The sequence below is a fragment of the Littorina saxatilis genome, linkage group LG2, assembly GCF_037325665.1.
Source record: "Littorina saxatilis isolate snail1 linkage group LG2, US_GU_Lsax_2.0, whole genome shotgun sequence".
Classification (NCBI taxonomy): Eukaryota; Metazoa; Mollusca; class Gastropoda; order Littorinimorpha; family Littorinidae; genus Littorina; species Littorina saxatilis.
Window position 1 is genome coordinate 86611848 of NC_090246.1, and position 14684 is coordinate 86626531.

At 42.9% G+C, this 14684-nt stretch overlaps 1 protein-coding gene across 2 annotated transcripts in view; it reads right to left on the reverse strand.

Moving 5' to 3' along the window:
• Positions 1 to 627: 627 nt before the first annotated feature.
• The window catches only part of LOC138960022 (PCNA-associated factor-like), a 63734-nt gene continuing 49677 nt past the window's right edge, over positions 628 to 14684 (reverse strand). The window contains exons 2-6 of one of the 2 annotated variants that reach the window (XM_070331740.1): positions 9020 to 9075; positions 4943 to 5015; positions 2405 to 2497; positions 1393 to 1636; positions 628 to 1116 (exon numbers count right to left, since the gene is read on the reverse strand). In XM_070331740.1, coding sequence (XP_070187841.1) covers positions 1047 to 1116; positions 1393 to 1636; positions 2405 to 2497; positions 4943 to 5015; positions 9020 to 9075 — 536 coding nt within the window. In that variant the 3' untranslated portion in view covers positions 628 to 1046. Of the gene's footprint in view, positions 1117 to 1392; positions 1637 to 2404; positions 2498 to 4942; positions 5016 to 6298; positions 6420 to 9019; positions 9076 to 14684 lie in introns of those variants that run through there. The other variant, XM_070331741.1, reaches the window with a different exon arrangement.

A 14684-nucleotide genomic window follows, 5' to 3' on the forward strand; every position in this document is an offset into this window, starting at 1 on the left:
CTATGTAACGTGTTACAGAATTGCACCAGTGTAAGGGTTAAAAGGGGTTCCACTGTATTAACACTCTCCTGATTGCTCAGGTGAGTAAAGAATGCCTTGGTTTACTCGCATTAACCCTTAGGCTGGTTGTCGCGCTACTTTACGAATACTGTCACCTGGTTGTCACGACATATGTCGCGCTACTGGCTCAGTCTGTTGGGTCGGTTCCGATTACCTCCCATGGATGCGAAAACCTATATGACCGTTTTTTATTTTTCTCTGTTAATTCACCAGTGGCTATGTAACATGTGTTACAGAATTGCACCAGTGTAAGGGTATACTGTAAAGGTCAAGAAACTTTAGTTCTGTGGTCAGATACAGTTACTTCTCCAGTTACACACACACACAGTACAGCACGTTTCACCAGAGTATTTCTCACACTACAGCACGCTTCACCAGAGTATTCTACACCCACTGATTTACTTCTCTTTTGTTTTTAGGGGTGATACAATTCTTTTTTATGAACATTTTGTTCACACATACACACACACCCTTTTGAATACACTACAAGTTTGCTTGTGTTGGGACAAGCTTTCTTTCAACCACAAAACTGCAATACTATCTGACTGAAAAACACACACCTGGCAGTAAAGTTCAGAACACACTTTATTCAATATTTACACGGCAGGAAGACAAACATTAAAATGCATATTAAAATGAGAAACTATTAGTTCATGTGATTCTTCCACAGACAGTTGTGGGCAATAACCCGAATTAGCCCAGTGTCAGGTTCACAGTCCCACCGAGTGAATCTCAAACGGTCGCTCTTCTTTCAGTATGTGACATCACTTCCACGGGGTGAATATCGGACAATGCCAAGTTGTGAAAATGACGTTTACAAGTTGTACCAATTACATTTTTGTTGTGGTGAAAGAAAATGAAGTGTCCAATTAGTACATAACATTTTTAAAAGTGTAACTCGTAATGAAACTGAAATACTCGCAGACATGGCTTGTGAGATCCTATGGACAGGAAATGAAATCTCTGCAACATTTACGCTATACAGTTTATGATGATGGTAATTCCCTCAATCCGCTGTTATCCTCTTCTCCGCAGTCATCCTGGCTCCTGGAAGGGCTGCAAATGGTAAAAAACAAAGTTAAAAGCAAATCTTAACATTGAAAGACACATGATACAAAAAGTTTCATAACCTCTGTAAATTAACGTCCATTTAAAAAAAAAGAAAAAAAAGACCCATTTGTTTTTAGATTTTTCAAGGTCTAAAAAGAGAGGTTCCAATGTACTGTCAGTCTTGGTTTTGTCCTCTCTTAAAAATGAAACTTTCACTATAAGTTGATAAGTTTGTGGCAAACTGGCTGATTCACTACATAAAAGCAATAGTTATGCCCTCACCCTGCTGTGCTGGATTTACTGCCACTGGGACCGGAGCTGGACTTTGACTTTGAGGGAGTTGAACTTGAAGACGCACTGCCGCCAACGTTGGTTTCACAGGACGATGATGACCCCGAGCAGCCCGCTTCCTCCCCCGGTTCCTGGTTCTCCTCGTTGCCTGGCTTGCTCTGGAAGAACGTGCCAATGCCTTTCTGCCAGTCGGGAGTCGGTCTGGGGCACACTGGGTTGCCGCCTGCATACTTTCCTTCAAATCAAACATGCATGACATTACAATTTAAATAAAGAAAGATACATGCATTCTAAGAATAAGATAAGGACACAACTCAGGACAGGCGTGTTTCTGTTGAGTGGGGGGTTGGGCAGTTTTTCTATTACTTTGAGTTTGACAAATCTCTTTCTCAAAATCAATTTTTTTAAATTCCGGTTGAGTAATCGATATGGAGGTGGGATCAATCATTGAATCGGGGCTCTTCAAACTGCAGGTAATGTGCATAAAATTCCATGCATTACATTTGATATCACCCCAAAATCACAGAATAAAGTTGAGCGACGATAGTGTGAGGGAAGTCAATTATTTACCAAATTTATTTATACTTGTTGAACCACTGCAAGTAAGCATTGGCCACATCCAGTACATGGCATTGGCACCTAGATCAGTAGATCATTGCTGGTGAAAAAACGTGTGTGCATGTATGTATGTATCTATTTGCAAATTGTACAATAGTGAATGCTTGCTTTCAATATATATATATTCCAAGCTCCAGCAAACTTTGAAGCAAAGCAGAGCATGTGGGACAGATATCTCACGAGAGCTGCAAAGACTCAATGTTTACAGTTACCCTCGCACCAGCCCAATCAAAACAAATAGCATGCAGGACTGATATCTCGCAAGAGCTGCGCAGACTCTGAAGACAGAAGAGTGAAGTGGTGTATTGTGGGGGATATTATTTATAGTTATACTTTAATTTGAACCAGCCAGTTGGACTAGGAGTAGAACCTCCGTCTTTCACACCTGCAGGTGAAGCACCAAGATTGGCGCTGCTACTGCAGCCTGCTGAAGAACTGCTCCCTCCAACATTCTTCCTTGGGGCACGTGCTGCGACCACTGAAAGCAAAGAGAACAATGCAACATTTAATTACACAAGCTAAGGCCAAAAAAAAATAATAGGTTTGGTTAAGGTAACATAGCCCCCCAAAATTGGGTAGGAAGGTAGGCAATCACTTTTTTTTTAAAAACTTTTTTTTCTAATGTGTACAAATTAAAACTACTTGACAGGGAAATAAGTGTGCGACTCGAGCGCTGTCGTTTTCATTGCGTTTTCTGCACTCGGTTGTTTTTTTTGGTTGTTTTTTTACAAATGTAATAAAAAGTTATAGGGTCGGCCCCTAAAAATAGGCTAGGTCGGGTTACCGTAACCACACCTATTTTTTTTTTTTTTAGGCCTAACAAAGTGATCCGCTTTCAAAGTTAAATCTGCATATGGTGTGAGTATGAAACTTCCAGTGTTGGAGTCACCTATAGCAACATGGGTGTGGTAACAGTGCTGCATATCAAACCAAGCGTTATCCAGCTCGGAAAGTCACAACTAGTGTCAGGGGGTGATGGAGATGCATTTGGCCAGCTAGATTGTGTAAACGCACATGTGGGGAGACGGAATCAGGTTTATGTTACCCTTTCTTCAAAGTTTCTTACCGCCTGGGTGACTAATACGGCAAAAGCTATACGCACTCAGAGTGTATACAGGATCGATGGGTCTGTATACACTCCGACAATGAAAAGCTCTGTTACAACTCTTTAGCCAATGAAATACACCTTAACAAGTCGTTAGGAAGTAGCCAATAAAAAAATCAATCTGACGGATTGACTTCTGCTATCTCTTTTTTCGGAGTGTCGAGGGTTGGCAAATAATGTACATTCACATAGTACAAAACCACTTCTAGGTCGATACACACAAAGTGTGTTCCATACTCCGACAATAAACTGCCATGCAGCATCAGGTTTTGTGTGTGTTTCTGTTTTGTTTGTGTTTGTATTAAGCGTATTTTGATACTATGAATCGAAAGTGTACGGCTGTGTTCCTTCGCAAAATGGCGTCGAATGACACTCTGAGTGTTGATGTTTGTCTGGTCTTTTATGTATACTCCGAGAATGAAATCTACATTACAGGAAAGGCCGTGGAGCCTCAAATTGTTTTTGTTTTTGCACAACTGGTCTACATTCCTAATCCTATTGCAAATTTGCTTTGAATGGCAAATTCGCTTCGCAACCGGAAGTTAACGCCGGAGTATATACAGGGACAGAATCGTGTATACACTCCGAGTGCGCATAGCCAGTGTGGACTAATATATGTACACTGAAACACAGACAAGACATAAGTTTGATGTAAGCTACAGTTTGGCAATGGCATGCCGAAACAACGTTCTGATTACTGTCTGATAGTTTGTTTGTTTGTTTGTTTGCTTAGGCCCAAAAAAAAAAAAGGTGTGGTTATGGTAACATAGCCAAAAAAATAGGGTAGGAAGGTAGGCAATCACTTTTTTTTAAAACTTTTTTTTCTAATGTGTACAAATTAAACCTACTTGACAGGGAAATAAGTGTGCGACTCGGGCGCTTTCGCTTTCATTGCGTTTTCTGCACTCGTTTTTTGTTTTTTGTTTTGTTTGTTTGACAAATGTAATAAAAAGTCATAGGGTCGGCCCCTAAAAATAGGGTAGGTCGGGTTACCGTAACCACACCTATTTTTTTTTTTAGGCCTTAACGCCCATGCCGACCACGAAGGGCCATATCAGGGCGGTGCTGCTTTGACATTTAACGTGCGCCACACACAAGACAGAAGTCGCAGCACAGGCTTCATGTCTCACCCCGTCACATTATTCTGACACTGGACCAACCAGTCCTAGCACTAACCCCATAATGCCAGACGCCAGGCGGAGCCTGTCTGATAGTGATACATCACGTTATTATTGTAGTAATGTTAGGCTATTGGTTAATCAAAGCATCAGTGATTTTCACCGTAACTGTCTGATAGTGATGCATCACATGTTATTATTGTAGTAATGTTAATGGTTAATCAAAGCATCAGTGATTTTCACCGTAAGACGGTATGGAACTGGCACTGATTTTCTTCCAGTTCCATACCGATTTTCATCATGAATTCTTAACTTTCTTCCCCATGTATCATTTCATACAAACTTATCTCAACCAAGCCACCAGATAGAAATATGAAATAACTAAAAGGAACATTTCCCACACTGCACTAGTACTAGCATGCTTTAGTTTTCAGAGAACCACTGGCACTGCTGAATCACTGAGTTACCAAGGTGATCAATTGCTTCACAGTCACACACACACAAAAACAACATAAATTATGCGAATTCAACCCCATCAGAAACACCCGATCCACGATTCGTCGAACTCGCCTCGCAAATGGTCTACAAGTACAATCACTGATTCATCATTCAGTACACTATGGAAGCTAGAAGTAGAACTAGAAGTAGAACTGAGTAGAAACATTGAACTAGCAAGCAAACTTTAAAACACCAACTTTACCTTTTCGTCCAGCAGCAGGGCAGCTATCTGCTTTTGTTCGCACCATTGCTACTTGCGAATCAACCCGCTCTACCTGTAAAACAAGCGTTTATTACGCTGAAAGTTTCACAGATTGCGATGGGAGCAAGGAGGGAAATCCTTGGAACACGCGTACTTCGCGCCGTTTTCATACAAACTTCCGGTACTCATTTTCGTAAAATGTTTGGTTTTGGGAAAGTAACCAGAAGTTTCCAGACCCTTTCCAGCATGAATAACTAAACATTATTAAAAGAATAAATAAATCTTTGCTGTTGGTTGAAACAAAAATAATCAAGTATTGTTTTCTTTCTTTATTTGGTGTTTTACGGCGTCGTTTTCAACCACGAAGCCAGAAATACTCGCGACGGAAGTATTGTTTTGAGTCACCTAGACGCACGAAGCGGAATCAGGCTGCCCGAGACTCAAGGAAGTCATTGACAACGCATCTTGAACACGCGGCCAGTACCGTGTAACAGTTACACGGTACTGGCCGCGTGTTCAAGATGGGTCGAAACGATGACTCGACTGATCTTGGAGTTACGGCGGTGAAGCAGCGCAGAATACATACACACACAAACACACATAGGGGAAGGGAGGGCAAGTCGACCCCTCTAACGAATGCAGCTTATACCTCTCGTCTTTTTAAAAAAAATATTGTTTTTGTTGTAAAACCTGGTGTGTTCTCTTTCGTGTAAGCGTTGTGTGGAATATGAACGATCCAACTGGCACGGTTTTAAAATAAAATATAAAAGACAAAAATCCTGAAGCATGGACGACTTGCCCTCCATGGAGGGCAACTCGTCCATGGGGGGCGGGTAATTCGTCCAGGTGGAAATTGACTTAAGTAACTTTTCTGTGTCAGTTTTGTTAATCGGAAGTGAGAATGACGTCATAATGAGTCGGCCTACGTCAGAAGTCGATCGACGTCTTGGCTATGCAGGGAGGGTGAGTATTTGAAGGGATGGATGTTCAAACATCTATATTTATTAGTTGCTCTGGTTCAAAGCGAAGCAAATGGGAAAATATATTTACAAATTGGACTTGTAATTGATTTGTGTCGCCCATTTCAGGTTGCGTGAACGTGAAATAGTTTAATAGGCCTAGACTACTACTAGGGGGGGGGACGAATTACCCGATCATGGTACTCGCTGAACATTGCTATTTACCATTGTTCCTGGGATAGCCTGAGATCTATAACTTTCGACTAGTTGTTATGAAAGCCAAAGCTTTTTTGCAGATCTGGTGCATTTTACGAATCAGCGGCTCCCATGCACTGACTGTGGTTTTTTTCGTGCAACAATTTTAGAGTGGAAACCATCAAAATTGACAAAGACTTACCGCTTTGCTGGGCCCGTTTTTTTCGACATTTTTTTTTCTTCAACTGATTCAGGTTGGGTAACTCTGGCTTATGAAATCGATGATAATCACCCCTGCAGTGTCATGTTCTCAAAATCGAGGGGGGACGACATACCCGAGGGGGTCGACTTGCCCTCCCTTCCCCTACACACACACACACACACCCGTACCCCTTCGCACACAATCATAGGCCTACACAAACACAAGCGAACACCGTCAGCGGACTGACAAGACACTCAAGTGAGAACGTCAGCGGCATTGACTGAATGATGATGCCAGTGACAGACAGGCTGAAACAGACTTGCACACATACACTGGCACACACACACACACACACACACACACAAGCGAACACAGCCGGCGTAGAGACACTCGGCCTGAGACCGTCAGCCATATCAGAGACATAGATGTATGTCTCTGCGGGCCATATCATAGCCGCTGACACACACACACTCTCCCGGCTGGCAAACGGGACAGGCTGACTGTAAGTGCGGCACAATCCGCAATGTCAAGTTTTCTAAATAATCATTATTTCGTGTTTTGGGTTGTTTGACCAATGCTTAAATAGCCGCTCACTGGGTCCGTTGGAACCCAGATTTGGAGCCGGTGAAGACTAAGGAACGTGACGGCACACACTGCCTTTTATACCGCTCTTTCACGAGTCTTGGAACAGTGCCACTGCCTAGCACTGAGTCAGTTGTAAATATAGAACAACTGAGTGTAGTCACAGACACACTCGCACACACACACACACACACAACGGCACACACACACCACACACACAACTTGCACACAACTGACACACACACTGAACGGCACGGCAAAAACCGTGCGGAACGGCACACTGACAAACCAGCACAACGGCACACACACTGACACACACCGTGACTGACACCGTGACACACCCACTGACATATACACACACCGACACACACACACACACACACACACACACTGACACACACCTCACACACACACACACACTACACACACACGGCACACCCGCCACAGACCGTCACTGAGGCTCACAGTCACTCAACACTCGTGGCACACACACACTGACGTGACACACACACACACACGCACGCACACACCGCCGTGACTACACACACACACACACACACACACACAAACAAACACACAACGTCAGTGACACACACCGACACACACACATTCACACACGACACACACGTACGTGACAGGGCTGACACACACACACTGACACTGACACACACACACTGTGACACACACACACACACACACACCGTCACACACACACCGTCACACACACACCGTCACACACACACACACACACACACACACACTGTGACACACACACACCGTCACACACACAGGGCCGGACCCAGGGGGGGGGTTCCAGGGGTTCCGGAACCCCACCCCTGGAGAAAGCATGTACCTTGCTTTGACTTTTACTAGTTTTAGCACCAAAACAATGCTGCTCTTAACCCTCAAAACAAGGCCCAGAATGCACCAGATTGCACAGATTTTAACCGTTTTTCAAAAATTTTCCGGGGGAGCATGCCCCCGGACCCCCCTGCGCGCTTGTGGCTTCGCCACTTCGCTGATTTGCCCCCCCAAAAAACCGGGAGGAACCCCCCCCTTACAACTCATTTGGTCCGGCCCTGCACACACACACACTGACACACACACGTGACAAGCGAACAGAGCCGGCCGGCGGACAGACACTCGGCAGGCTGAGACCGTCAGCCATATCATAGCCTACCCGACAGAGACCGTCGGAGGCCCACACCGGCACAGACACAGACACTGACACACACCGTCACTGACACAAACACACACACACACACACCGGCAAACTCTGACACACTCACGGCACACACACACTGACATACCGTGATAAACACTGGCACACAGACACAGACACTAACACACACTAAATAACAAACACCCCCCCCCCCCACCACCACGCTCACCCGCCCTTGACACACACACACACACACACACCGCTGGCAAACGGGACAGGCTGACTGTAAGTGTGGCACAATCCGCAATGTCTAGTTTTCTAAATAATCATTATTTCGTGTTTTGGGTTGTTTGAGCAATGCTTAAAAATAGCCGCTCACTGGGTCCGTTGGAACCCAGATTCGGAGTTAAATGAGGAATGTGACGGCACACACTGCCTTTTATACCGCTTTCTCACGAGTCTTGGAACAGTGCCACTGCCTAGCACTGAGTCAGTTGTTAATATAAAACAAGTGTAGTCACAGACACACACTCACACACACTGACACACCGTCACACACACCGTCACACACACCACACACACTGACACACACACACAACGGCCAGACACTAACACAACGGCACACACATACACCGTGGCACACACACACACACACACACTGACACACACACTCAGTGACACACACTGACACACACACACACGTACACTGACACACACACACACACACACACACACACACACACGGCCCACAGACACTCACACACTGACTGGCACACTAACACTCGTGGCACTGATACACACACACACACACTGTGACACACACACACGCACACACACGCGCACACACACTGACACACACACACACACACACACACAAGACACGTAGTGCACACGGTTTTCTCTTTTTGAAAAGCTTTACTGATTTGGGGTCCGTTCCGCAAGATGTGCTTGAGTGCTTATACAAGTGTCGCACAAACCGGTTCCTGGACTCGTTCCTGCCGTGTGCAGTCAGGCTGCTCACCACGATCACGTCCTGAAACGATAGCAGTCTGTGTTACGTGCCTGCCCTGTTTGACACACATCCGTGCATGTGTGCGTGCGTGCGTGCATGTTAGTGAGTGTGTGTGTGTGTGTGTGTGTGTGTGTGTGTGTGTCCCTGTAGTGACTGCTTTTGAATTGTCGATACATTTAGTGGAATCCTGATTTCTTTGTAAACGTGATATGAATTTCGCCATAAAAGTATTGCAACAAATTTCGCACCTAAATAAAAGCAATAATTCCTCCGTCATTTCCTTCAAACTTTATATGCCAGTTTAGGCCGCTCACTGAACTATCTGGATCATCTTTCGGATTGAAGATTTATTTTTACAGTGATCACCTGACCGCTGAAATAAGGGTACTCTCAAAATCGACTTGACAAAAGCGGAAGGCCAAATTAAAAATCGGAAAAAAATAGGCCAAATTTTTCAACATTTACATGCGAGAAGAAATCCAAATTTATTATCTCACGCACGCACACACACACACACACAAACAAACACACAACGTGACACACACATACACATACACACACGACACACACACTGACACACACACACTGACACACACACACACACACACACACACACACACACACACACACACACACAGACCGTGACTGACACACATAAACACAGCCCCAACTTAGAGCCATCTCAATATCTATTTTTTTTACATCATAGTCATCATCAATTTGTGTTTGGTGTTGTTGCTATAGCAGCTAATTAGGCTCTCACTGGGTCTCTTAGAACCCAGATGCGGAAAGGAGTGAGGTTGATGATAGGTAATGTTTAACGCCCTCACGGTAAAACCATTAGGGGCACAGGGCCGGATCGGGGGGGGGGGGGGGGTCCTGGGGTTCCGGACCCCCCCCCCCCCCCTGGCCATCCAATGTACCTCTCAGAGAAAAAAAATGTGGACTTTGGACCCCTGCCTTCAGTTGGAACCCCCCCCCCCCCCCCTCAAACGAACTTGGTCCGGCCACGGACCTACATTCTACTGGGTAGAATGTAGGTCCGTGGTCCGGCCCTGGGGCATTGGGCGTGAGGTTAGATAAATTCAAGTTTTACGCCCTGACGGCAAAGCCATTAGGGGCATATGTTCCCGGGGTTTAACCCGACTTTAATCTATTAAATTTCACCCCCAATTTTCTTCACATGCAAGAAAGTGACATGGTTTTCGTCCTTAAATAATGTCACTTATTAATTTCAGTCAGTCTTGAGTATAATTATATCGAGGGGGAAACTGATATGACCACGGCGAAAATATGTAATCGTTACACCGCGCCCCCGGTAGTGAGGAATACGGACACTGCCTTGTATACCGCTGTCTCTTGGAACGGTGCCAAGTCAAAACAAGAAAAATGTTCATTCAAAATGAACAGCGTCGATGCAATGTCCACCAAAGATTTATTTTGGGAAGTGTTAAAGGTTAGGGTCAAAAGTTAATGAATTGCATGTTGTGCTGGATATATAAATTGTTTATTTCAGTCAATGCTTGATTCATAAGTACATTTTTCAGCATGGTGCATCTACAGGAGGGTGCTCCAACAATGATGCATAGTGCCAACATTTAGCGCAAACTTTTCACAACAGTGCATTATTACCACAAAGCGCATACAGCGATTATATAGTAGCAAGTTGCACTAAACATTTGAACAAAATGCATTTTGTTCAAATGTTAACAGCACAGCACCAAGTTTTGCATAAGTGCACAACAGCACTGACCATTTCACAAAAGTGCATTACAGCTGTGACAATTTTACAAAAGTGCATTGACCATTTCAGGCAGATGGCTAACATGCAGATTTCGCTTTTGTCTGTCTTTCTTTGAAAAGTAGGCATGTTCAAGATCGATGAAGTCATGAGCAATTGGGTTAGATGACAGAAAAGATTCAAAAACGTCAGATTCAGTTAGATGACAGAAAAGATTCAAAAACGTCAGATTCAGTGTTTTGGGCACTGTTAAACAGGAACATTCTCTCCTGTTCAACAAATGTGGGTTCAATTCAAAAGCAACATTGTCACAGATAGGCTAGTGTTACATTTCTGTAAAGTTTCAAAAACATCTTCCATGTTTTGGTTACTGTTGAACAGAGGCATATTTTCCTGTTCAAAAAAGTCTGACACAAATTGTCGTAGTTGTGGGTTAAGGTTCGATCTATACTGTCCTTCAAACGAGTCGTAGAACCGTCATTGTCACAGATAGTGTTACATTTCTGTTTTACATTCAAACGAGTCGTAGAAGTAGTAGTACATTTGCGTTTGGTTGTTTTTTATATTTAGTCAAGTTTTGACTAAATATTTTAACGTAGAGGGGGGAATCGAGACGAGGGTCGTGGTGTATGTGTGTGTGTGTGTGTGTGTGTGTGTGTGTGTGTGTGTGTGTGTGTGTGTCTGTCTGTGTGTGTGTGTAGAGCGATTCAGACTAAACTACTGGACCGATCTTTATGAAATTTGACATGAGAGTTCCTGGGTATGAAATCCCCGAACGTTTTTTTCATTTTTTTGATAAATGTCTTTGATGACGTCATATCCGGCTTTTCGTGAAAGTTGAGGCGGCACTGTCACGCCCTCATTTTTCAACCAAATTGGTTGAAATTTTGGTCAAGTAATCTTCGACGAAGCCCGGGGTTCGGTATTGCATTTCAGCTTGGTGGCTTAAAAATTAATTAATGACTTTGGTCATTAAAAATCGGAAAATTGTAAAAAAAAAAAAAAATTTATAAAACGATCCAAATTTACGTTTATCTTATTTTCCATCATTTGCTGATTCCAAAAACATATAAATATGTTATATTCGGATTAAAAACAAGCTCTGAAAATTAAATATATAAAAATTATTATCAAAATTAAATTGTCCAAATCAATTTAAAAACACTTTCATCTTATTCCTTGTCGGTTCCTGATTCCAAAAACATATAGATATGATATGTTTGGATTAAAAACACGCTCAGAAAGTTAAAACAAAGAGAGGTACAGAAAAGCGTGCTATCCTTCTTAGCGCAACTACTACCCCGCTCTTCTTGTCAATTTCACTGCCTTTGCCATGAGCGGTGGACTGACGATGCTACGAGTATACGGTCTTGCTGAAAAATGGCATTGCGTTCAGTTTCATTCTGTGAGTGGGACAGCTACTTGACTAAATATTGTATTTTCGCCTTACGCGACTTGTTCTTTTAGATTCCTGTCACTCATACTAGCAGTATTGATTGAGGTACATAAATCTGTTGATGTACAGGGATGACTTGTTTGTAATGAATCCTTGTTTCCTCCACATTGAGTTTGCATTGCAGTTGGACAGAAATGAACAGGTGTTAATTGATAAACACATTGATAATGGCTTTTGAGAAAATCAATCAATTCTGCAAAGGAATTAACTTGATGACATCAAAACTGCAGCGCCATTTGAAGAATGGTTACCATTTCTGTTTCTTTGATGGGAATCAAACAAATAAAAACATTGACTATCCAAGTTACCATGAATGGCAATAGTTGACTCCTGAAAAGTAGCAAGGATATAATTTGAGACGATAAACGCCTGATGCAATCCCTCCTCAAGGTCAGTCAACTCAAAACCTTCATCATTCGCAACATCAGTAGGCAACACAGCGGGATTCGTATGTCCAGAAATCATGTCGAAAAAATATTACATTTCAAAAGCATGTCCAACCACAGTTGTTGGCAAGTGTTCGTGTCCGAAGTAGCCTTCAGTGTGTGTATATGTATTCATGTGACAGAGAACGTGACCTCATTGTTCAATCCTCTCTCTCTCTTCTTTCTCATTCGAACGCACACACGCAAGAACGTAGCCTACGCACGCATGCACGCGCACGCACACACACACACACACACACACACACACACACACCCCGCTGACGCACACGGCAAACCACGCACACACACACTGACTGTCGGCAAGCATCTCTTTTTGTTTTCTTTACCTTTGTTTATTGTGTTTTCGATATTTGTGTTTATTTTTTGCTTGACTTATCTGTTTTATTTTAATGTTTGCTATCCACATCGTGTGATAATTGTTTCTTCTCAGTCTCCGAGTCAGTTTAGTTTCTGCACGCCGCTTTGGTACTCCTTGTTTTTCTTTCTGGTGTTTTGTGCGCGACTGATTTGCGGATTTATTTTTATTCCTTTCATATGCAGTTGAAGTGTTGTGGGTGTTATTGTCTGTATATGCTATGTTGCGTCTGTGTATGCCTACAAGAATTTTGGGTGTAATGTGCCTGTGGTCTGCTCGCAGTCGAGCACAGAAAACATGGCGGCGCCCTGCAGGCAAATTCGTGGAAAGTCTTCCCGACCGCAGATACCAGCGTCGTCCGCGACGCTGGAACAAGCCGAAACAAAAAGTAGGACCGTTTTTATATTTAGTCAAGTTTTGACTAAATATTTTAACATCGAGGGGGAATCGAAACGAGGGTCGTGGTGTATGTGCGTGTGTGCGTGTGTGTGTCTGTGTGTGTGTCTGTGTGTGTGTGTGTGTAGAGCGATTCAGACTAAACTACTGGACCGATCTTTATGAAATTTGACATGAGAGTTCCTGGGTATGAAATCCCCGAACGTTTTTTTCATTTTTTTGATAAATGTCTTTGATGACGTCATATCCGGCTTTTCGTGAAAGTTGAGGCGGCACTGTCACGCCCTCATTTTTCAACCAAATTGGTTGAAATTTTGGTCAAGTACTCTTCGACGAAGCCCGGGGTTCGGTATTGCATTTCAGCTTGGTGGCTTAAAAATTAATTAATGACTTTGGTCATTAAAAATCTGAAAATTGTAAAAAAAATTAAAAATTTATAAAACGATCCAAATTTACGTTTATCTTATTCTCCATCATTTGCTGATTCCAAAAACATATCAATATGTTATATTTGGATTAAAAACAAGCTCTGAAAATTAAATATATAAAAATTATTATCAAATTTTTTTTTTCGAAATCAATTTAAAAACACTTTCATCGTATTCCTTGTCGGTTCCTGATTCCAAAAATATATAGATATGATATGTTTGGATTAAAAACACGCTCAGAAAGTTAAAACGAAGAGAGGTACAGAAAAGCGTGCAGAGAAAGGGAGAATGTACGTTCTGGCTCACCGATTCCGACAGACCCTAAATATTAACGCAAAATAGGCTTCTGGACTAAACTTTTACTAAAATGAAACATGCGACAAAATCAGAAAAATACTGCATAAATCCATACAAAAAAAAAATACAGTAAAGTAAGGTTGTTTTGAACCAATTCCGGGTCTGTCGGAATCAGTAACCCAGAACCTGGTTAAGCCACTTTATTTTTAGACGCTCTCCAAACAGCCAGCGTGTGTTTGCCAGGCCTGCAACCTGGTTAAGCCACTTTATTTTTAGACGCTCTCCAAAGAGCCAGCGTGTGTTTGTCATTTTTCCTGGTGCTGTGGTGGTGTGAAGACGTGTTTTCTGTGAGAAAAGTGTTTTGCCTGTCTCAAGAATCTATAGGGTTAGCTCAGGACATCAAGAATTGTTAGATTATTCTAGGCGGCCAACAACTTTAATTCTACCTGACATGGAACAAGCTTGTAATGTCCCACTACCAGCGCCAACACCATCAGAATTTTGGACAGAA